Here is a 25172-nt window from a genome sequence, read left to right as displayed (position 1 = left end):
AGCACAGCACTGCATTACATTGTAGCTTTACCTATTAAACATGATCTAAAGTTTATTTGCAATCTGTTTGTTTACAAAACAATTGTTAACGTTTACCAACTCAAGAACATTAATTCACATCACATTTGACTTTAATCAGAATCAATATAAAATGTATCTGGACAACATTTATTGAAAGACAATATTACGTTTCATTAAATTCATCATTGATGTATTTCCGTTCCAAAGTTTGGACCAAACACAATTCAGAAGGGCGTCATATTCCTCCCACAAAACCACTATGACACCTGCTCAGTCGGTCGCAATTGGACGTCTCCAATCTGGATGAGAAAACAGATTTTGATTGCTCAAAAATCAACAACTGAGGCAACAACACAATACTAGTAGCCTATTAAATTGTCTGATTTTAGTAGGCCTAATCTTATAACGAATTTAAAAAGCTAATTAGCATACACGTAAACGACAACTTACCTGCACGTGTGAAGGTGCACTTAAGACATAGATAAGGGCATTGGCAATGTCAACTGCTTCCAAACACTGTATGCACATGGAAAAATAGAGAAAAGCTAAACAACCCAAATCATCCAATACTGACATACCTCTCACCTCAATGGCCATCAATATTCTGAGAATGCCTTCTTACCTTTAAGCTTCCATACGTGGCAGCAGCTTTCTCTGGGCTTAGACTGTGGAGCCGAAAAGCAAACTCTGTTTCAACTAATCCAGGAGATATACTCTGCAAAAATAAATAAACTTAGATAAACATTTAAGTAAATCTCCCGTAACAATTTTTTTTAGGCCAATAATGCTTTGAATAATTAAATATATTGATTCATGAATGTATTTTCTTATAACATGAATAGTTATATCAGACTTTAAATTAGTAAAATGTAGTTTGCTCAGAAAAACTGAAGAGCAGTTGTGTTTACTGTAACCCGGATGTGAGAGCCAGCCTCTCGGAGTTCCTGCCGCAGGCCCTCAGTCAGGGCAGTCACAGCATACTTAGTGGCACTGTAGAAGTGCACATCTGGATTGGTCACCACACGATGACCGCTCATGCTGCAAAGCAGAGTCTGGATTAAGTTTGATATTTAATCAAAATCAATCACACAGAATGTCACAGAGGGCTGTAATTTAATCAATTATAACTCATATTTAACTAAAACAAATAACTTGCAGTGAATTTAACTAAATGTATCTGTGATTAACGATGAGTATTCGAAAAACGTGGGGGTCATAATGTCTACCTGTTAATGTTTATTATATGTCCATCATCCACCTGTCTCTCCTTCATAGACTGATAGGCCTCACGAGTGCAGACAGACAGCGCAATGATATTCACCTGGAAGTCATAGTGAATCTCCTTTAAGTACATCCATCAATATAATTCACCCAGGTGTGACAGTACCACTTACATCTATCATATCTCTCCAACCATCCGTTTTGCCATTCAGTAGGGACTCTGGATGAGCCAAGCCAGCATTGTTGATGCACACATCCAGCCCCTGATGAAGGGTTTTGATGGCAGAGAACATGGACAGGATTTCCCCCTCTTTGGACAAGTCACACCTATAGGGGATCATGGTGCCATTGTGCCCGGCACTCCGACATTCAGCAGCTAGTTTCTGAAATTAAGAAACATCAGATCTTGAAAAATCAAACATAGGAAAATGTTTCTGTTTTTGTTCAATACTTTCCCACTATTCAGATGTGTAGGCAAATAGGCTACATTTAACTAAATCAGGGGTGCTGGACACTGCACAGTTTATTGACTGCAAAAGATGGTCAGGGCCGATGTACAATTTGTTTGAGTAAACAGCAATAAAGCCTTGGGCGAGGCATAGCCTACTCTGTTTACCAGAACAATCGCCGTCTATATAGCGGCGCTTGATTAGAACACGTCTTGTTATCCATTTCAATTATATTGACAAGATAGGCTAATGAAGAACCTTTAAAGTAGGTAGGTAGTAGAAGTTACATAAGTTTCTGCTTATCAGTTGAACTTCCCCACGCATTGCCTACCTCTAATTTCTCGACGTTCCTTGCACAACCGATAACTTTCATGCCATGTTGGACGAGAACCTTTGCAATAGCCGCCCCGATTCCAACTGATGCCCCGGTAACAAGAGCCACTCTTCCTCTCCAGCGATCCATTGCCAAAAGTATGACAATATGCCTCAGTTTCAGCGTTTTCAGTGATATAACAGTAATCATAAGTGAATGCCTTTAAATTACGCCCATTCTTTTTTCTGCCCACGTGACTTTCTAGCCAACCGGCTTTTACGACAGTTTACAATCAACGTTACGTTATTATACAGGTGTAGTATAAAAGAAAATGCGAGTGGAGGATGGCTATACTTTACAACTTACAGTGCTGATACTAATACTAATTATTAGTAAAGGTTGGACGCCCTGCTCTGTACTGCAAAGAACTCGGCATTGCATCCAGGCACACGCGATCTATCTATGAGCATCACGAACAGTCTAACTTAATAGAACGACGAGTGTTCATTCAAATACACTATAATGGTTTCAGAGTAAGAAAAGGTGAGATGCGTAAGCGTAGGTTTCATTATACATGGGGAACATTATATTTTTTGTTAAGGAGAGGAAGCTAGGGATGATAAAAGCTGGTGTTACTGTCAAAATATGAAATATTGTAGCATAGGGGCCTACTGTCATACTGAAAATGTTCCAAACATGGTAATATATCATAGGTATGAGGAAGATAATGGCTGCATTTACTGGATACTTTTTTGTTATCAGTACAAACAATATTTCTCAGAGCTTTCAGCCAATACTGATTGAACAGTTATCAATCATTTTAAGACACACATTATCTTCTTATCTATATAATGGTTCATACATTACGTCCAGGTGGGAGTGGTTGCAGCCTATATTATAGCCACCTAGCAGATAAATACAGACATGTTCTGCACCAAGATAACACTGTGGAATTAAACTATTTAAAATGGATAAATTTAGACCAAATTTACCAGGCAGTTGTGTACATATTCTTTTAATTTCCACAGTTGTGGGGGTAATTTCAGGTGCAGGTGAGCTTTCTAGATTGTATTTGTTTTACCATGTTTATCAATAGATTACGGAAGAATCCAGAAATATATTGACTGCAAAGTGAGATAAAAAAAAACGGATTTGTAGAGCTAGAATAGATACATTTTTATTTACAACACATATTTGTTTTCAGACTTACTTTCATGGGGATTATTTTGTCATGTTGTTATTTGACTACTCTGAAAATTGGATTACACTATGTGACAATATTCAATGCATCACTGGTCATTTCCACTAAATTGTCTTTGTTTCAGATTGGTGCTACTATTCACAAGTTAGTTGTGACAATAACTGCACAGGTAAACCTTAAAGAAACATTCAGAGGGTTGGTCATGGCGACCCAGATTATTCTACTACAAAGGTTTCTTAGATTAAATGCATGTTTACCTTATCGGCAGTTTTGCTTCTGATTTAAAGGACCTAATGGCTGGTTTAAGGTGGCTGAGATGTGTGGCTCTAGGTCCCAGTCTCCCATTAACATCGTCACTAAGAAAGCTGAACTAGTTCAGCAACGCACAGGATTCAAGTTCACTGGCTACCAAGACACCTTTAACAGCCTCATCACAAATAATGGTCACACAGGTAAGTCCTACAGACAATGTATATCATTAGTTTATTTACTTCTTTTGGAAACATACATACTTTCCTAACTGGATGCAATATTTGTAGACCTTAAGTTTTCTTTCTCTTTTAACTTAATCTCTAGTTCAAGTGGACTTGATGACCACAGCCACAGTTTTGGGTGCTCATCTAAAGGCAGCATACAAGGTAGTACAGCTCCACCTACACTGGGGTACGGATGGAGGTCCTGGATCAGAACACACAATTGATGGAGAGAGATACCCAATGGAGGTACTGTATGGTTTCATAGATATGCTTCTGTCTCTCAATATGATTTTGATTACTTTTGTTTGGGCTGTTATCTAATTATCTAATCTGTAATGTCATTCTCAGCTGCATATTGTTCACATAAAAGAGACTCACAACTCTTTGGCTGAAGCCTTAAAAGATCCAACAGGCGTTGCAGTTCTTGGATTCTTTTATGAGGTATTTTAGGATCCAATTGATTAAACAATGCCTGAATGACGGTTATTTCTCCAGCAAGGAAAACAGTAATCTGATGTTGGTTTGATATTTATCCGAGGATGCCCTTTCCCATTTCAGGAGTCGACAGTGTCGAACCGGAAATATGACTCCATCATAAAGGCTCTGAATTCTATCAAACAACCCAGTAAGTCAATCAACCTGTAAAAAGGGATTGTTCATTTATCGCCATTCATTCCATGGCCTCCAAATAGATAAGAGAGGCGTCTAAATCACAGGCCGATTATAAAGACTAAAGTACAATGCACATATGAGTTATAGCCTATAATAAAACACAGGCATTGGTCCCAACCACCACACTGTAAGGTTTGAGCAATGGTGTTTTATGAATTGCTAGCTTTATGAAAACATACGTTTTTATTGTGTTGACCTCTGTAGACACCAACACTAGCCTGAATGGCATGGCCCTGGACATGCTGATCCCCTCCAGGAGTAACATGACAAGCTACTACTACTACAATGGCTCCCTTACCACACCCAACTGTGCAGAGTCTGTTGTGTGGACTGTGTTTGAAAACACCATTCCACTCAGCAAGCAACAGGTAGTGTTCAATGCTACTTTACAATAAACACTATAAAATCCATGCATACCAATACCTTAAAGAGCCACCTTGTAAAGTCGTTCTCAATGTGATATTAAACCATTGTATTGTATGTTTTCTTTATTGGTTGTCTTTTCCCCAGCTTGCTGCTTTTTCAAAGCTTCAGTTTGCTGATGCACTGCCAATGGTTGGGACGTATCGACCTGTACAGCCTCTAAATGGTCGCAGGGTGTATTACTCTGACGGCCATGTTGTCCTGCTCAGCACTTTACTACTCGTCTGCTCTTTGCTGTCAGCAATTGAAGTTTCCCTGCCAGACTTCTGAAAGGCAACCTAAGGCATCCTCTAAGTTACTTTGTTCTCTAATTCACTTTGTTCTCTAAGTCATTTTGTTTGTGTATTTATGTATAGCAAATTATAGGTCTGACAATATAAAAGTTGTTTTATTATGTCTGTGAGAATGTATTACCTGTCCAATTTGCATGGCTACATTTTTCTCGGGGGGTAATAATACTGGAGTCTGAACCTTGGAATAAAACCTGTATCTGACCAGACCTGTATCCATGTTTAAGGAATAGTTCCATATTGTATGAAAAGTTGTAAATCTATGAATGTTAGTTTACCACGACTGTTTGTGTTCCATATTGTATGAAAAGTTGTAAATCTATGAATGTTAGTTTACTACGACATGTTTGTGATTTAATTCCTAATTCATCCACCGGGGGGCAGTGATGAATACTAGTTTAGTTGGATTTTTTAAGCCCTCCTAAACCCGTTGCAATAGCCCAGTGTTGTATATTTTCTCATGACACTATCAATTTGCTTGATATGATCAGTGCTCAATAGGGTGCAAATATGTTTTACTGTGCAAACAATTCTGAAAAAAAGTGATTACAGTTGCAAAACAATTATTATATAAGAATCATGCATCATGTAAATGTCAGCACCAGTGGTAGTGGTTGTTGACACATGATCCGGGGGGAATAAGTTAACCAGTAAAACTTTACTCTTAAATACACTTTTTTAAATTGACCGTCTTTTAATATATATTTTTTATGTTGTTCTTGTTCTAATACCGTTTTTTTTAACACAGTGGTAAGCAATGGTAGAACCACCCTTGTTGTCAATGACTGAATGATGAATAAAGCAATCATCTCTAGTCAGCGATGTGTGGATAATGACTGCTGATTTAATTTGAGGTATTATATAGGCTATCTATACATCCCTACGTATGTGGCTACAATCCCATTAAACACAGGAATAGATGCCAGCTCCAAGCCTTTTAAGTGCCTTTAGCACTGCCGTGGTGAGAAGATAGGGATACTGTTCTGGCTGCACAGTCATGTTGCTGTAGAGATGTGAGATGCAGAGAGCTTTGAACAGTGTAACGCTTTATATCAGTTATGCAATATTAAAACCATGGAGATTATTATGGTATTTATCTGTATGATTAGGAAGATCCCCAGAACAGACCACAGACAAATCCTGTACAGGCCAATCACTATTATATAATATAGCAAAGCTGTCTACACTGTTTGTCATGGGAAACTAAGCATTACTCTCCATCATGATTTAATTATGTTATATCCATTTGGAATTTATACAGTCAACTGCAAAATATCAGGATTATCTCCTAATGTATACTGACTGAAGCTATCAGTTTTCACACAGAAAAACATCTTTCCATTTTGCACAAACCACCCTTCCCCCACTTCCTCATGGCTCACTTGGTGTGACTCTGAGGTTTGGGTTGTCTTGACAACAGAGGACATATCTCAGTTTCTTTTGTGGCCAGCACATTACACATTTCATGTTTTACTTAGGGTTAGGCAAGAGCCTTGTGCAGAAGGACTTCCTCTGCCAGGGGACTGCATGAGGAGTCACAGTAAAGGTTTCACGAAATAAGTGATTCACAAGTGTTCACGTTGTTCATGACAAAGTTTCAAGACTACTGTCTGTTCATCACTTATACATAGCACTGAGAAGAAATATCCTTAATGGAGACAGATCATTCTGAGAACCTGTCTCATCAAACAACTATCAATTATTAGCAGTAGCTGTGGAAACAACATTGTAGCTGTATTGGAACAGCTATGCATGGTTTTATGGTTTAGCAGATGGTAATAGAATTTGAAATACAGAATGGGATTCTGCATGGATGAGGGAATGTGAACACTGACCTTGTATAGATACGCATACATCTAAATGCAGCACATGTATTGCTCAGTAGTATGTAGTAGTTTCTAGTAACACTGATTACGTAAATGTGTCATATTCTGTCTGAATGTCCTTAAATGGAGAGAGGACATGTAAAGGACTGTCTGGGGCCTCTGGGCCTAGTGAACAAGAGAGAGAGAGACAGCGGTAGCGAGTCAGAGAGAGAGAGAGAGTGAGAGCGATAGCGAGTCAGAGAGAGAGAGAGAGAGAGAGAGAGAGAGAGAGAGAGAGAGAGAGAGAGAGAGAGAGAGAGAGAGAGAGAGAGAGAGAGAGAGAGTGAATCTGCACTCTTTAGGTTGACGTTGAACCTCTTCCTGTGGTTTGGACCACGTGGTGGAGACAGGGTTAAAAAGTAGATCACATTCATTTCACAGTTCTGTTTCTGCTGGGATGAAGAAGAGGAAGCTGGTAAGATACTGTGAAAATGTCATAACTGATTCATTGTTTGTGTAAATTGTTACAGTTGGAACATAGTAAAGGTGTGCAGTGAGAGATCATTAATTTTGTAGGACAGAATGAGGATATGTGAAATATGAGAGGTCAGACTGTTTTCTACTACTGTTTTATCAAGCCTAGTTGTTACTTTTTAATTGAAAAGAGTTCAGAAGTCAACAAGGACCCGCTACAACAACCAAGAACACCTGATATACAGTGCAGTCACCCATAAAGTAGAAAGCACTACTAAACTCCTCTGCACAGTGTAGTGTTTCCTACTTTATGGATGAGTGTACTGTGGGCTACGGAGGACAATGCAAGGAAGTCTATATTCACACGTCTCAACTACTTTGAAATAGATGTGATATGCTGCCAATTGTGTGCTGAAAGTTTTTGTGCTCGCTATTGTTGATCGTTTCAAATTTTAATCTATAATCATCATTGTATGAATGAACTCTGACTGAAAATACAAGTTTGTTCATCTGAAATTATTCCCACCGTTTCTCACATGCAAATGTTTCATGCAAATAATTTTACAGTTAATGTTGAATTTCTATCATAATAGACAGTCACTGTAATCCATAAAAGAACAACTGTATAATTTTGACAAAAGTCTGAACAGTTTATTGTGCTTGTACTGTACAAAAATAACTCCACAGTATTCCTTCTTTATGTATACAATAGTTTCGACCTGATCTCTTTTCCAAAAATACAAAAAACAATGCTTACAGACACCCATGCTTAGTGCTTACTCAAAAAAAGAAACAACTTAAAATAAGTCAAACAAAATATGTAAATGGAACCATAAGGCAAATGTTTTAACTATTGTACAACATTCAGGTTCAGCTTAGCAAGTAATCAGAGACATAGTCCCTTAAGGCTACAATATCCTAGCTGATGCCAAGTACATTCAGGATATGATAATTATCTATTAAAATGAATCAATAGATAATGATAGTTATTTACTATATGAAATCCTTAATTTTTGTTTTATGGTCTCTCTTTGCCTGTGAAAGACTAATAACTGTCTGGTGGATGCATAGCAACATTGGCTAAGTTCCAAAAACGAAAACCTGGGAAGAACACAGTACCACACAGACTGAATTGGTCGCATCATTGATTTTAGAATGTAATTGAAATCACAAAAGTAAATCGACTTCCGTCGTCTGTCTGGCCCTCTTGATTCATGTTTGAAACCCCGTCAGCAAAATCCGTGACACAATCGGTTGACTACCGTGTGTCTATTCCTATTCCCAAGGTAACGGCTGCAGATAGTTTGATGGCACCAGACCTCGCCGGCCATGAAGGTCACCCTGAGTTGTGATGGAATAGTCATTAGCCAGGGAGAAGCCTCACATTCATTGATTATTCCTTTTGCGTAAACTATGTAGCCACCCACATAGAAGAATCCATCTTGATCCATGTCACCGATCACATAAATGATGTCGCCAGCACGGAAGGGTAGCTCATTCTATGGGGAAAAAAAGATTTAGGAAATGATAATGACAGGTTGTTGTATTACAAGTGTGATGAAGTAAGTCAGCTGAACAAAATAAGCCATCTTCATCTAGGGGACGATAGTTTGTGTTGTGGACATTACTTCACTGTCCATGTTGGGGGAGCTTTCCCAGGGGTCATACTCAAAGAGGGCCACCATTCTGTGGACAGTCACGTTGTCTGGGATACTGGGAACCGTGTTGACATCTGACGGGAAAGATATCCCTGCCGTTCAGGACAAAAACAGCTGTCAATTCTGCATTTGACGACAGACTTTGGAGGATGGATGGTCCCTTGCTAGCAGTCCCTAAATGACTGATGGTGAACTACTGTATAATGACTCATTATAGAATTGACATGATGAAATCTATAATGTCTAAGTGGTACAAATGACAATGTATCCCCATGCCTGGGCGTGAGAAAGGGAGATACCTGTATGGTCCACAGGCAGGAAACCCTGCTGCATGAGCAGGTACTTGATGTAGTCATCTTCCACTGGGATCTTAGCCACCATGTTACCAGGCACATAACCAGAGAGGCCGCCAGACTCCCCATGATAGAACCCATCCATATCTTTATCTCCAAACACCTATCAAACACACATAAACAGCTGTCATCTATTTCTTAACCTGTTAATATTGGCAGAGACTATATTTTGTAGTCAGGGTTCGAATTACGGGGGGGTTTGACCCCCTAATTAAGACTTGGATTCCCCAAAGAGGTCAAAACAACAGGTCGGGGGGGTCGATACATTTATATATCGTTCTTACCTGTAATCATAAATATTACTTTACACCCTGTAGAATAAGTTGACCCCCCCGATTGTCTTTTTTTTTTTTTGTCAATTCGCACTCTGTTTCTAGTGATGCTGAACATTGTGTCCCAATTAAGAAGTACAAGCATGAAAAGTTATTTGTTTAGCATCAAACAAGTGCAAATGAGGGCAGGAAATGAGAAAACCCACATAACTCTTTCACATCAAGCAGGCCAGACATTGAATCTAAAACAACAGGAAACAGTATTATCTGTCTTCTTTGATCTATTCCTGCCTGTTATTTTCTGCCATTTGAACATGTACATAATTTTTTCCTCAATCTGTTATGGAGTTAGATGCCTCTCTGTCAGAGTAAGGTCCATAGTACCTTTATAAGTTGCTTGCAGCAACAAAAACACAGTACTCCACAGGGCTTTACCTTGATTATTTGTCCAGGCACGAAGGGCAGTTCCTCTCCTGCCGTTTCATGGTTTGGAGACATGGCAGCAGGGTTGTATGGGAAAAGAGCCACAAAGAGTTGGGTAGTGGGCACAGACAGCTGACTCGCGGTCTCAAGATCCCACTCCTCGATATCGTCAGGCGTAGAGAACCTCAGTCCATCTGGATACAGAAGCACGTCCAGTTCCAACGTGTCCTCCATTTACAGCAGTTTGAGTGAGCCCTTTACGCTCTGCCAGATGGCAACTGCAGACAGGCTTGCCTCTCTCTCGTCCTTATGTGAGGTAAAACAGGTAAGCTGCAAGCACAGAATCTAATCCTCTTTGAGGAAAGTAGATAACTATCAAGCCCTAACCCTACCTGCTGGACAAGTCTACTCTATTGTGAAAGCAACAACCTTGGACTATTAATTACTGGTTGTTTTGTTATTAAAGGGGACATTATCATCAGGACTCTTTCCCAACACAAGTAATAGAGAATAATTAGTCTGAACATGATGTGAATGTAGGATAATAGTATAGCTTTTGAGCCTAGTAAAAAATAAATGTCTATACTGTGTGCAAGACTTGATAACAGGGATGACATACCACACATGCTGTCTCAAGATAAAGTTTTCATGTTACTTGAATGTTGCATCACTGATTCAATCTTCCTCTTTCTCACAATTTGACCCACTTTTTATGGGATTCCCCTCCTGACCCTCGGTTACCTAGCGATAATCTCCTACCGTGTACAAAGGAGTGTGCGTAAAAGAGGAAGAGTGGGAAAGAGAGATGAGGAGGGAAAGAGAAGGGGAGAAAGACATATAGAGAGAGGTCAAGATGGATGAGAAAGAGTGAATGAGTAAGTGAGTCGGGGCATGGAGAGTGAGTGTCTCTTTATCTATAGTCTTAAGGGTTGGTAGACAGAAATGAGGATATGGCATGCATTTGCTATTCAATAATCCATTTTGCCTAATTATGTGTCTGTGCTAGAGCGAACCCTTGCCTTTACTGTTCTTTAACAGCAGAGTGCGCTCTAGGTCTGTAGATCTGCACAGATGGACCAACTAAGATTAGAGTGAGACACATACAGCAGGGAGTTAAATCTACTTTCCTCATCTCCATGGGAACCAGATTTAATAGAACCTAAGATAGGATATTATGACATGTAGGATAGCTAGTCTATTAGATGGAATACAATTATAAGAGGTGTATCCAGGTGGAAGGGAGATGATTCACCACAGGCATGATGTGGTGGTTACTGTGGTAGTAACAGTCAAACCAAAAGTAGTGGTTTGGTTTAATTTTTTCAGAGAAAATTTAACAGAGCACAACTTGCCAGCAGAGGACATACTTTACATGTGCCACCTATAAAAAGGTAGGCTATGTAGCAAAACCAAGGGACAGATAGGTGAGCAAAAGGCTGTTCAGGGGTTGGTTCAGGCCAGGGACACTGTGTGGTGCTATCCAAGTTGCACCACATAACTTCTAAGAGGAATTTAGTGATATGTGAAATGTGCATAACACAATTGAATATATGATTGTGATATAAAGCTAAACTAGTATTTCACTTAGTTTAAATACATTATGCAACATTATTACTCTATAACAATATACAAGGGGTTAGGGTTTGGTTAGGGTTCTGTCTGTCTTCCCATGCAAGTTCAGCTCTCACGAATAAAATAAAAAAACATTACATTGATTTACACGCTATTTTAATGTCACAGGCATTCCACATGATACTAATTATCAATTAATTTCTCATCTGTTCTGCCAAAATCATGTGAAGGGCCTCTGTATTCCCATGTAAGAGTTGTTACATCATTAGCGAGACACCCACCTTTCTGAGAGATGACGAAGCCACGAGAAAATGTCAGGAGGGTGTCCCGTCTGCACGAGCGCAGACAGCAGGGAACAGCTGCAGTTTTAGGTTCGCGCGATATATTCACTGCATTGCGAGTAAAATATCAGCATATTATTCTCACGACATAGAATAACGTAAAAACCAACCTTATAATAAAATGGTTGATCGCGAGCAGCTGGTGCAGAAAGCCAGGCTGGCTGAACAGGCGGAGAGATATGATGATATGGCAGCAGCCATGAAATCGGTAAGTCTCTCCACCCAAAGCATTGCCTAGGAATGAGAATATTTGACATAAAGCATTTTCCCAAGTATTTTAATGATGTATGATAGCTGAATGTTTCCGTTTGTACATTACATTTACTCTGGGTTACTCGGATGTCTACAGCAGTGAAACATTTTGATAGTGGTCTATTGTCAATTCTGCAGTTACGCGCTCATTCAGCGATAGGCCTATCACTGCAATGCACAATCATCCAAATAAATCAAAACTGTACGGGTTTCAACTCAAACTCTGCTCATTCCCATTGCGGGTTTTTGAATATGAGAGATTGGTGTTTTAATTAGAGGCTGATATGCACTGAAGAATGAGTCTATTCAGCTCCTTGGGCGGTGCCTTTCTCATGCCTTTAAATTACTACACTACAATGCAATGTTTAGGATACACCAACATTAAACCATGTTAAAGTATTTTACAGACATGGCTATTTATATTTGTACACTGTTGATATTTGTCTGAATTGTCATTAAAAAGTAGCTTGTCAGCGTGAAGTTACCCATCTGCAATTCATTGAATTAAATTGTGTAGGCAGCTACGAACATTTGTGGTAGATGTCTTGTTGACCTCTATGATGTCTTGTTGACCTAATGAAAAAAAATTGTGCAATCAAATAGAAAATGTGTGAAATATGCCTTCATCTTAGACTGGTTTCTCAATTTGCAGCTCTTTACACCAAACAAACGTAGGAGGCAGCAGAAGTCTCTAGAAAATTATTTGTCGTATTGCAGTGAGTCAATATGTTGAGACTGGGTATTGGGCTGTAGTGTTTTCAGTTAGCCTATTGTTAAACGTTAAATGACCAGCTTAAAATGTTGTATTGTTCAGCATATAGTTTTTAATTGTTCCTAAATTGTGTGAATTTGTTGACGTGCGGTTGCAGTAGGCTGTCATAGTTGCCCAGTGTTCGAATTTAGCCATTAATAAACTACTGGCTGTAGGCTGCCTGTCTCATTAGCCTACTGCTAGGCGTCTGAAACATTATCGGTAGCCTTAGTTACATTAAAGTCAGATTGGGGTTTGATTCTGTTGGAAAATGCTTTGTCACCAGAATTGTTTTTTCTTTCTTAAGTTGTACCACTTGATATGCACTACGATGCCCTCTCTGGAGTTGAGAGAATATCGCTTTATGCTACTGTGCCTAAAGGTAGATTTCTAGTTTGATAGTCCAAATAGGTTGATTTGGCAGTGTAGGGGTGTGCTTTCTCGAAGGGAAATCCCTTGGTATTTATGTCAGGACTCGCTTTATGGCAGGGAATAGAAATGAGGAATCAAATTACCATGAATTAGGCCTGCTCCATAACCATATCACTTGGGTATCTTGCTAACATTAAAAGTTAAGTTGTTTAAATCATTTGAACTGCTGCTTTAATATTTCTCACAAATTTGTAGCAAGTTGCTTTTAATACATACTGTACCGTTGGCCAAAGAATAGGAGATAAACAGGTATTCACTAGTATTTCACAAAAACATGAAAACAAATAACAATTTCATAAGCTTTACATGTTGGCCTATTTATATTGTAATATGCTGTTGGCCATGAAAATGATGACGTCATCTTTTAACCGCCATCTTTGTTCACCCCGGGAGGGAATGTCACATTAGCTCATAAGAAAGGAGCAGTGTTGGCTCATCGATAAGAGCCGTTGGGGCCACTCACAAGCTAGCCTCTGTTTTATTTTAATACTGTGATCTCACAACAAGACACTCATGACCAAGGGGGATGGGATATGGAAGCTTCAATTCAGTGATAGTTAGGTTATCTGCAGTTGAAAGTTTTTTTCCGTTTAATTTCAGAGGCACATATTTAGTCACCTAGGCAATATAAAAGCAAACCATTATTTGATTTAGGTAATTTCACTGGTCTTAAATACAGTATTTAAGTTCAAATATAATCAAATACACCCAATGGTTGTAAATAGACCATGCTTTTACATGTATCTCAATACCAGTCTGTATACAATATACAGAATCCTACCCCACATTGGCGTATAAATAGTTCAATAATAGTAATCTGTGGTCAGAGTGATACTCTTGCCGGTGTTTCACTCAGGTGAAAGGTCAGTTTGAACCAGAGAGAAGGTCACTGAAACACGTGAACTAACTGCCTGGTGCAGCGATCGTCTTCACTTACAGTGCAGCTGCCCCTCCAGTGCTCATGGGAACATCATCCACTACACCCCACCCCCACTCTCATATGGAATATTGTTGCTTGCTTGCTAGCATTAGCTGGCCATGAGGCAGCTGGAGATACTGGTACAATAAATTAAGTGATTGCCATGGAAACTGGGAATTGCAAATGGAAAATTGAACATCCCTAATGCTGTGCCATGCATTGATATTGAATGATATCATAATGTAGTGATAATAACCAGCCTACTGTACATAAAACCTGCAGGATTTAACATTTACACTTCATGCATTTAGCACATGCTTTTACATACAAATAGTACATAGTAAATACAGTTGATAATCAAGCATCAGAAGTGCAAAGTTCCATCAATATTTTTGTGGTTAATGCGATTTTTATTTTTGCCAGCCACATAGCAACAATAACATCATCTCAGATACAATATTACATATTGAAACACACACGTGAAGTAGGTTATGGTTGCATTATGGGTGTGATAACAAATGTGTCATTATCCATGTCATAATATTCTGATATTCACCACTAATCTCTCAACCTCGCTGTACCCTCTCTAAGGTAACAGAACTGAACGAGGCCCTGTCCAATGAGGAGAGGAACCTCCTGTCTGTAGCGTATAAGAACGTGGTTGGTGCTCGCCGCTCATCCTGGAGGGTTATTTCCTCCATTGAGCAGAAAACCTCAGCCGATGGCAACGAGAAGAAGATAGAGATGGTGAGGGCCTACAGGGAGAAGATCGAGAAGGAGCTGGAGGCCGTGTGCCAGGACGTGCTCAACCTGCTAGACAACTTCCTCGTCAAGAACTGCAACGAGACCCAGCACGAGAGCAAGGTGTTCTACCTGAAGATGAAGGGAGACTACTACCGCTACCTGGCCGAGGTGGCTACCGGTGAGAAGAGGGCTACCGTGGTGGAGTCCTCTGAGAAGGCCTACAACGAGGCCCATGAGATCAGCAAGGAGCACATGCAGCCCACCCACCCCATCCGCCTGGGCCTGGCTCTCAACTACTCCGTGTTCTACTACGAGATCCAGAACGCCCCCGAGCAGGCCTGTCACCTGGCCAAGACCGCCTTCGACGACGCCATCGCTGAGTTGGACACCCTCAACGAGGACTCCTACAAAGACTCCACTCTCATCATGCAGCTGCTTCGAGACAACTTGACACTGTGGACAAGTGACCAGCAGGATGACGAGGGAGGGGAGGGCAACAATTAAAGGGAAACCATGCTTAGAAAAAAAACGAAAGGCCGGTGGACTTTGGCAGCCGCTATTGCCAATGATACTACCACAGCAGCTGTTGTTTATTTTTCCATGTGTTCAATGAAAAGAATCAAACAGAGATGTGAGAGGGGAGGTGAAATCTTAATTTAATATATATAGAAATATATATAGAGAGTTGAAAGGGCCTCCGTCTTCTTGGTTTTCTCTTTGACATTTGCCAAACCACTGATGTGTCAGTCAATCAGCTGGAAGACGTCATTGTTCGATTGGAATGGAAGCCTCACACTGGCATAGAGTCTCGTTCCACAGGAAGCTGCTTAGGTTAGGTTTTTGTGTGATAGAGATGTGTTCAAGACACTTGGGAGATGAAGAAATACTTGAAGGAGAATGCCTCATAAAGATAGTTTGCATTGGTGCCAGTACTAGAACAAAGCTACAGTAAACGTTTGTCAGGGAGTGTAGAAAGGCCACGACAACTAATTTAATGAACAATATAGTAGATTTCCCCTGAATGTCGAATTGAAGTATTATGCTTTTGAAAACAATATAAAAAGGTGAATAACTGTTATGAATAAGTTATTTCTGTCTACGATATATTAGGCATTTACAGTATGGCACTGGAACTATTTTGGAAGACAGTTTAAAACAGAAAAAAACTAAAGCAGCTTCAGAGTTTGTGGTTTACTTCAGTGTTTGTTTTATTAAATGCATTTGCCTACTATACTGTTTCCTCAGTGTAAGATGACTACAGTTGCAGTACAACAATAATATCGATTATTCAATATTGTGCATGCTGGTGATGTATTTATATACAGTAGCTTGACTTTATTAACTTATACTGTGGGTGTTAAGTATTCATATGATTGAAAAAAAGATAGGCTTTGTCTAATGTTTATTTATAATTGTTCATTTTATTCTTGGTTTTGTCTTGATTTGCTATACCAAAATGGTGATTGTTGAAGTTGACCTGTAATGATAGCGTCGCTATAGTGACATGCAATATGTGTATTTGATTTGTTATGGAAGTTAAAAATTAAAAAAAAAAAAAACGCAGAAGAACCCAGTGATCACTTAATATTACCAGCTGGTGTTTGTCACTACAAAACTATGAATATGGAATTATAAAACAAGACAATGTTTTTTGAACGATATTTTAGTACTTTTTCTGTCATGTTATCCAGTATTAACAATGGTGAAGTCATCAGAATCTGAGTTTCTGTTAAGAAAGAAACATGGACCACAGCTTATTTCTGACAGTATACTTTTTCTGTTGTTTGTTGGATTGTTTTTATACCTTTTTGCTGTTTCTGAGTGACAAATATCTTGAATGTGAGTCATTATGTAGCAGTTGCACAAGAACCGAAATAATAGCTATGACAATAAAAAAGAACATGACAAAATTATAAACAAACCATTTCCATGGTGGTCCAGTGTATTGTTGTAAGGTAAAGAAGTACATTTGATCGGAAACAGATGGAGGAGTATGAATCCTTGGTATGTGCCATTAGTACGTTGTGAGATAAAACTAAGATAAAACAAAGATCAACATAGAGTATGACTGTCATGATGACTTGAAGCGGTTGTTCAGGAGTAGGTATCTTTTTAAATGTCCATGAAAATATGTATGCAACAAGGGACTTACACTCTCCATGACTAAGACTGTGTGGGTACTTAAAACGTATAACTTCAAAATCCACCCTAACTAGATACACACCAATGCACATATCTGATCATGTGGTGATGCAAAACGTCTAAACTGGTCCACAAACAAATGGGGGCTCACTGGCTTGTCCACTGTCAATACAGTTTCTGATCATTCATTTCCTTTGAGAGTTAAAATATCCCAATTTATTTTTAATAGGAGGACGTATAGTTAAAGTAGGCTACGGTTTATTTCTTCTAGGTGGACTGTTTTCTCCAATGCTGCTTTATATGGTCCATTGTGGATCCATTGTGCAACCTGTTGTTTTAAAATGGCGCTGCTAATTAATTTGTCATTAGTTTTGTTTACATTACATTTTTATTCATTTAGCAGACGCTTTAATCGAAAGCGATAATTTTGTCATCTGTGTCATCAGGATCTCCCTTCATTATTGGCAATCCATGCTTTGTTATGATTCATTATTTATTTAACTGAATTGTTTAAGTCTATACCTTGTTTTTATTTACGTTTTCATTTAATTTGAACTTCATAAGTTGAAGTGAAATGAATAACTGTAGGTAAACATTTACTTTAACATTTACCATCAACAAATAAAAAACAACTTTTAAATACAGAAAGAAATCCATCACATTTTAGGGGACATTTGACTGTGGCATAATTTACGGAAAATGTTTGGCATTTGATTGCCTTTTGTTGTCCCATTAAAGTGATTTGTTTATCTGTATTTTCATATTTAATTTTTGCAGTTTCCATAATTAATTTTCTGCTTCATTCTTTTAGGTTCAAATATTATTGATGGTGAGATGTGTCGAGCATCTGACACCAGCATCCAGAGGCATACTTAGTAAATGCTAACCTGTTTTTGGGTCATACACTTAGATCAAAGATCTTCTTTGTGTGTGTAAGTATGTGTGTTAGTGTGTGTGTGTGTGTGTGTGTGTGTGTGTGTGTGTGTGTGTGTGTGTGTGTGTGTGTGAGAGAGAGAGAGAGAGAGAGAGAGAGAGAGAGAGAGAGAGAGAGAGAGAGAGAAAGAGAGAGAGAGAGAGAGATTGAAACAGAGAGTATGTCTAAATGGCTGCATTGCAGAGTATAGGCTGCCAGATATTTAGAATGTTTTAAAAGACAAAGCAGATTTGATAAGGTCCTTTGCTCATCAATAAACATTCATAATATGGAATAGGAATTCTGAAATATACAGGTTCAGCAATCTCATTTGATCTCAGAGTAGTTTGTTGAGGCTTAATGTTTGTTGGACATTGAATCTCTATTACTCATTTGAGTCATTATTATTTGCATTCCACTACAGTGGATTTGTTTAAAAAGTATTGATGCACAACTGTTTTCAACGGCACCACTCTGATTGATAATCTGAAGAGGCAGCTTCTGACTCTGTCGACTGCAGCCTGCTGCTGAAGCTTGCTGCACTGAAGCTTTCATGAGATGATTTTCTGGGCTTGGAACGGTCCTCCTCGACAGCCAATAGCTGATAGGCTTTCCCTCCGCAGTCACCAATCCAATTCTTGTTGCTAAGGCTATAATAAGCATCCAACTCTTAGCTCAGCTTCTTGCTGCACCGTTTAGACGCCTATTGCATCTCACGAAAAAAGATAAAAGCTTGAGCAACACAGAAAATATTGGAATTCAGCACCAACCTGTAAATCAGCACCAACCTGTCTACCCATCAGCGCTGCGCTAGACAGCTCGATCATATTTAGAGATGGTTTCATTGAGTTATTAGGCTAATTAGGACCCGCATCAGCGACAAGATAAACAGACACACAGTAACAACGGCCCAATCGATGCGTGCAAAATAATCATTGGTAGAGAAATTAGATACACAGCAGACAGACAGACGGCTTTCGTATCCGAAGATCGAAAAAACACCTGCCGTTGTAAAGATAAAGGCTTTTAAAACGGGACATTTTAGAGGTGTGCTCAATTACAATTCTGAATGTCAATTAAAATGGCAGTTGTCACAGATGATTCATACTGGGAGGCTCACCTCGCTGACAAAAATCATGGGAACATGCATCTCTCGCTGTTTGGAAATGAGAGTTTACATTAAATACATTGTGTATGAGGATTGTGTAGTTTGGGCGACCAGTGTGCTGAAGGGTCGATGTTTTTTCTTCTTCATGTAACCTCTGGAAGGTGAACAAGGTAGCCTACCCGGTGGCAAGAATGGCAGGTCTGTAGGTGGACACTGGAGGGCAGCAGTAGATGGGGTTGGAACTCCATGTAGACATGAAGGTCTGTAATAAAAAAAATGATTGTGTAACACCAGTGGGTTGCAGCAACTGAATACTATCCATGTATTGCATAGTAAGTAAAATCTATTGCAGATGGGTAATGTCCCAGATAACCAGGAGCATTATTGATTTACTGGACAATGGACACACTGCAAATGCCAAGACTGACTATAGAGGGAGTGTTGAGCCATCTCCTGGACCAGTGCTGAAACTTTAGATGTGATCTTTATATTACATTACATTTACATTACATTTAGTCATTTAGCAGACGCTCTTATCCAGAGCGACTTACAGTAAGTACAGGGACATTCCCAGAGGCAAGTAGGGTGAAGTGCCTTGCCCAAGGACACAACGTCATTTGGCACGGCCGGGAATCAAACTGGCAACCTTCAGATTACTAGCCCGATTCCCTAACCGCTCAGCCACCTGACTCCCTTATATTCTGGCACACCATGCACTTTCTGCATGTTGAAAGTTATAGGCTTCATTAGAAAGTCTATGGCTTCTATGGCATTTCAACCTGATTTTCACTTTTACAATGTTAAAAGATGATGATGATGCTCCAGAAATATTCTGTAATTTAGAAGCAAGAGAAGCACAGTAGATGCTCAGTGCCCAGACAGCCAGTTATATATATATAGTTCTCTGTATTGCCTGGGAGAAGAGTTTGAGGATGAAAGGGACATTACTGTGACAGGCCCACCACTGAGACTAGGCTAACAGTATATTCAGTGACTGATCAACAATTTCTTGCATAAGAGAACCTCTGCCAAATTTAGCACACTACCACCTCAATCTGACCCAGATGTATTACAAAGCTGTGCCATTTACTCTGCAAATGTATGCTTTGTATCACACATGCCACCATCCCCATTACCCATAAGCTGATTAAGCTTCATTAAAAAGAAATACTATGCATAGTTAAGTTAAGTATTCCATAATCTTGTCTTAGCTTCTCTCCTTCTTCCAAAACACATTCTGTGTTAATGAAGGCTATGCATGGTTGAAATGAATGCTATTCATTAATATGGCAACGTTTAAATACAGTAGGAGACTAAGAAAAGCAAACACTGTAACCTGATTGCATCTTTATTATCTCACATCTCACTATCATGCAGCATCAAGAACAAACACAATCAGTTATTCAACAGTGCTCTCTCTCCTATCTTTACTGCTGGCTAACATCTACTGTTTTGTAGAGGTATTGTATCCTTGACTCTCCCAGCTGTGATTGGTGGCTGAGAATTCCTGCTAGATAAATATTTCTTTAACCCTTCTTGTTGCGTTTCCTTAAAAGCAACCAAGAACCAGAGAAAAGGTTGGAACTACCAATGATATACCAGTAGTTTAAACAAGTAAAGTTTAAACTTCAGAAACAGCCACATGAAGCACATTTACTGACAAGGACTACCAGAATATGGTACTAACAATGCAATTCAAGGTAAAAAATAGGAGGCACTAAAGTAACAGTATTGATCATTTCAAATAGCACTCGACAACTGCTGTCTGCAAAATCAACCGATGCTGGAGAGGCACTTCCAGGAGTTACTTTCTCTTGACAGACATGCTGAGGTCTCCCTGGAGAGCTGGCAGGGGCAGAGAAGCCTCGACAGTCAGCACACCTTCTGGAGACAGAGAGGAGGTCACCTTCTCAGAGTCCACACCAGGGGGGAGTCTACAGGCGGAAGAAACAGGAGGTTAGACCACAGAGACTCCAGAATATCCACTGGGCTGATTAGTGCATGCAAAGTTCCCAATATCATGAAAGGAATGCGTCTTATCTGTTGTCATCATTTTTTCCCATCAGTAGCTGATTCGGTGTTTACTTTCATTATCATGGAATTATTTGTTCTGTGTTGTGTGAGGTCTGGTTGCCTGTGTACTCACGTGTACTTCCTGGTGAAGTTCCTGGACACATATCCATGCTCGTCACGTCTCTCTTCGTGATTTCCTGAAAAGCAGAGACAAATATTATTTGAGTGGAAGTTAGAATTTTAGTTTTGTGTTAAGAGATAGCGGTGCCTGTAGGATCTGATGGAGCATCAACACCAGACATGTACCAGAGATTTCAACGATTCCATCCTTGGCCTTGACTGTCAGCTCCTCGGGGGCAAACTGGTTGACGTCTAGGCTGATCCTCCACTGGTCGTGGGTCTGTCTCATCTCAGACAGACCACTGCTCAACTGCCGGCTCATCATGCGGGCGTAGGGGTTTCCCATTAGGGAGGGGAAGACAAAGCCACCATCCACGGAGGAGCCAGGAGGACGTAGGTAGCCGGGCCAGTGGGTGCCAGGCCAGTGGGCCCACGCATCTGGGATGGTGGGCATGCCGAAGGACTGGTCGAAGAGCCTGCTACCATGGTGCCAGTTGCGGAAGGGGTCGAAGGTGGGCTCCCGCAGCATGGTGAAAGGAATGCGTCGCTCAGTCATCGTGCCGCTGGGTTGTGGAAGGGTAGGTCTCAGTCTCGCACTAAGTCAAGGTGAGAGTGGAGTGAGGCTCCTCGGGTATGGGCTTTATAAACCTCTCCATCTGCCCCCCTCCTACCCCCCCCCCCCCCCCCCCCCCGAACTAGATATATTTTTAGAGTTGTTGGACTCTGGGTTGACTATTCATGGAAAGCCTTCTCACCATTGCGAAGGAATTCAAACGAAAACCCCACCCTTCCACAGTTGCTGGACAATTGTAATCTTCTCCTTTACATAACAGGCTTGTGAAGGTATCTGTCCCCCCCCCCCCCCGCTCTGCTCTTCATCCGTATCAGCGCCTGTTGAGATATGACTCTAGCAGTCCATCAGCACTCAGCAGATCTGGAAGAGGGGACAGCCTGGATCAACGATGCACAGCTCCTATCACAGAGCAGCTGGTTTCTCCATGAGACCTGAGGCCTGCCTGGAAGTTACTTACTGTAACTATTCAGTTTGAAGGAATTCCACTGATGAAGTGGAGGGAATTGTAGAGTGGCAGTCTACCCTTGGATCAGGCAACATGTGGGGATGCTTTTCCAAACATAGGGAACTGGTTGTGGAGTGTGGAAGATGATCATAGTGTAACAGACACTGCTAGGTTAGCATCAGCTAACCTAGCGATCCGGGTCACGGCACCAGTGTAACAGACGTGGTCTTGCAAGCTCCGTCAGAGGTATCGGGCAAATCGTCCCGCACTGGGTTCGAACTTACCACCTCTGACTTCCCAAGCGCCACCACTACCAACTACGCCAATGAAAAGATAGCTATTCGTTGATGCGGGTGGCCTGTTACATACCTGAGGAGTGAGTTTCACCGATACACACCGGCTACAATAGCTCATCTTAGAGTATTGGGCAGGGGAAACATTAATGCATCAGTCTTCTTCCTGGGACTGACACTGAATGTATATGAACAACCAATCTAAACAGTTCTTACCATCATTAATAAATTGCAAAAGCAAAATTATCTCATGCATTGCAGTAGAAGGAACCTGTGATAGTACCAGCAGAACTTTGTGAACAAAGAGACATAGAGTAATCACTCCAAAGTCAGATTTTAAAAAAAGTAATAGTGATACGGTTGAATAGTTACTCCTAAAAAGAAACATATAAGCTCCTGGCAAGCATGAAGGATTTTCCAAACATATGTGTCAAATGGCAGAGCCAGCAGTTGCTACGTGACACTGAGTAAATAAATAAATATATATCGAGGCCTGTCTGTTCTGACATGAAGGCCGATGGATGCTATTGTGGTCTGTTTAAGGGCACCTTGCCAACCCAACTGTCCACACGCACATGTCAGAGTACAGAATGTACAGAACTAGGCACACACGACCATCCATTACATAGGGACTTTGGAAATAATAAAATAATGGCTTAAGTGTCCTATGTCTAAAGTTGGATATCCAATCCAGTGACATGTGGCAGATAGACTGTACCCACCCTGGACAAAATGACAAGTTGCAGGACTACGAACATTAGCAGTAATCTCCCTGTCCTGATATGCTGAGTGCCCACATAGCTGCAACTTGAATAACATGGCACAGAACATTCGACACATACATCCAGCCCATGGTGAAAGAGTAGCACAAACATGCACACAGAAGCTCACAGTAAAAGCCTGCCAACACAAGAGGAAACTTTTGGCTCTCAGATAGCAAATTGTAATTATGTTTGTTTAACCATGAAAATAATGATGCTTTTAATTCCAACCTTTTTTCTTTGCATGGCTTTGTTCCGTTTTTATAGTGTTTTTGTTTTTGGTGCAGAAGAGTAAGAGGAAGAGTGAAATTTAATTGGATCTAAAAGGCCCAAGATAGATATAGCATACAGGTGTGGCATGTACAGTATGGATTGCCACTAACATGCAAATGAAGATACTGTCCAACAATGTTTCATCTAAAGCCTACATGTTTTATGCATTCAACAATGCATCTTTCCATTTCTGTATTATGACAAGTCATGACTGACAGTGTGCAGACTGCGTTGGATTTGAGAAATGCTGTGTCAAAAACCTAAGCCATATTGGTGTTCCAAGGTCCACAACCGTGGAGGGTTTAACGGTGCTATAGCTAAGAGACTCGGGGTACTCACACACAGGACATGGTTCACTAAGACAAGACAAACCAGGTTTGGCTTGGGATGTGGGTCTGCAAGTTGGGGCTACACATCAAGGTACCGTATGTGAGCAAAAACAACAAGGACACCTGATCGTAAGGTAAACATATTTTATATATGAAGTACAATACAGCCTGTAGTCCATTTTTACACCATATTAGCAACTGGTAGAACAATTGTCCTGTTGCATGGCAACTGTTTCCACAGTTACCTCTGCTTAGAAACATTCCTCTGTGGTTTTCAGGATGGCCTCCTCTGAGTAGATACGAAGGAGTGGAACTGACTGCAAAAATGCCAACTAATTAAATGAGTAATGTAACAAGATTGATAAATGTCCTGTTTTCAATATGTAGCCTACTGTACTTGTCATCCTATGTTCTAAATATGTATATCTAAAAGGGGTTAACCTGTCGTCGATGGTAACGTTTCTTGTGTTCCGTGTGCGTTAGCAGCTGTGGTGTAGAATGTTTAGACAGAGGGGGATGATAGTGTCTGTGATTGTGTTTACAAAAGGTTTGCATGTTGTACTGCACATAAACTCAGCCTTTAAACAGCCTGTATTTTAACATTAAACATTTGCGAAGATCGTTTCATGAACACCCTCAACTTACTGTACAACTTAACCCCTGAGGTGTTTCTATAGGATAGGGGAACTGCATGGCTGTCCAAATCACTGCACATTTACATTTAGTCATTTAGCAGACGCTCTTATCCAGAGCGACTTACACTAAGTACAGGGACATTCCCCCCAAGGCAAGTAGGGTGAAGTGCCTTGCCCAAGGACACAACGTCATTTGACACGGCCGGGAATCGAACCGGCAACCTTCAGATTACTAGCCCGATTCCCTAACCGCTCAGCCACCTGACTCCACATATGACAGGCCCTTCAGATAGTGGGTCCACTGTGCTCAGACAGGATTATATAGTACAAACCTATATGTCCTCTGGAGAGGAAAGTGTGATGGAAAGACACATACTTCATGTGAGCACGCCACTCATCTCAAGATGGTGTGTATGGATTGTGTATGACTGTATGGATAGTTACACCATCTACAAAAGGAAGACACTGGAACGGTTTACTGTTGTAAGAACGGACAAGAAACCT

General features: G+C 40.3%; 5 protein-coding genes across 6 annotated transcripts; 2 read left to right on the top strand and 3 right to left on the bottom strand.

Moving 5' to 3' along the window:
- Positions 1-147: 147 nt before the first annotated feature.
- Positions 148-2313, bottom strand: LOC134028985 (dehydrogenase/reductase SDR family member 11-like). Its single transcript, XM_062472930.1, has 7 exons — positions 2023-2313; positions 1416-1625; positions 1248-1342; positions 930-1059; positions 644-736; positions 472-537; positions 148-320 (listed from the first exon to the last, which is right to left on the bottom strand). Exons 1-7 carry the CDS (start codon positions 2212-2214, stop codon positions 279-281), a joined length of 828 nt encoding a protein of 275 aa, XP_062328914.1. The 5' UTR covers positions 2215-2313; the 3' UTR covers positions 148-278.
- Positions 2314-2970: 657 nt separating this feature from the next.
- On the top strand, positions 2971-5167 carry ca4b (carbonic anhydrase IV b). Its single transcript, XM_062473088.1, has 8 exons — positions 2971-3056; positions 3330-3374; positions 3493-3657; positions 3782-3927; positions 4030-4122; positions 4240-4306; positions 4558-4721; positions 4864-5167. The coding sequence occupies exons 1-8, from the start codon at positions 2972-2974 to the stop codon at positions 5044-5046; spliced, it is 948 nt and encodes a 315-aa protein (XP_062329072.1). The 5' UTR covers position 2971; the 3' UTR covers positions 5047-5167.
- A 2829-nt stretch (positions 5168-7996) lies between these two features.
- On the bottom strand, positions 7997-10371 carry si:ch211-105f12.2 (RIMS-binding protein 2-like). 2 transcript variants are annotated; one of them, XM_062472806.1, is made up of 5 exons: positions 10064-10371; positions 9303-9459; positions 8974-9077; positions 8773-8844; positions 7997-8686 (listed from the first exon to the last, which is right to left on the bottom strand). In XM_062472806.1, the coding sequence occupies exons 1-5, from the start codon at positions 10283-10285 to the stop codon at positions 8621-8623; spliced, it is 621 nt and encodes a 206-aa protein (XP_062328790.1). In that variant the 5' UTR covers positions 10286-10371; the 3' UTR covers positions 7997-8620. The 2 variants fall into 2 exon arrangements, with proteins under 2 accessions (XP_062328790.1, XP_062328789.1); XM_062472805.1 differs by having other exon boundaries at positions 8974-9095; positions 10064-10370.
- Positions 10372-11924: 1553 nt separating this feature from the next.
- On the top strand, positions 11925-16990 carry ywhag2 (3-monooxygenase/tryptophan 5-monooxygenase activation protein, gamma polypeptide 2). Its single transcript, XM_062472804.1, has 2 exons — positions 11925-12172; positions 14910-16990. The coding sequence occupies exons 1-2, from the start codon at positions 12086-12088 to the stop codon at positions 15564-15566; spliced, it is 744 nt and encodes a 247-aa protein (XP_062328788.1). The 5' UTR covers positions 11925-12085; the 3' UTR covers positions 15567-16990.
- Positions 16991-20557: 3567 nt separating this feature from the next.
- Positions 20558-21970, bottom strand: LOC134028868 (heat shock protein beta-1-like). The gene is made up of 3 exons (XM_062472747.1): positions 21545-21970; positions 21372-21435; positions 20558-21159 (listed from the first exon to the last, which is right to left on the bottom strand). The coding sequence occupies exons 1-3, from the start codon at positions 21912-21914 to the stop codon at positions 21030-21032; spliced, it is 564 nt and encodes a 187-aa protein (XP_062328731.1). The 5' UTR covers positions 21915-21970; the 3' UTR covers positions 20558-21029.
- Between the last annotated feature and the right edge of the window lie 3202 nt (positions 21971-25172).

Source organism: Osmerus eperlanus, chromosome 11 (assembly GCF_963692335.1).
Source record: "Osmerus eperlanus chromosome 11, fOsmEpe2.1, whole genome shotgun sequence".
Classification (NCBI taxonomy): Eukaryota; Metazoa; Chordata; class Actinopteri; order Osmeriformes; family Osmeridae; genus Osmerus; species Osmerus eperlanus.
Note: the sequence above shows the minus strand (reverse complement) of the source record. Positions and strands in the feature narration are given on the sequence as shown.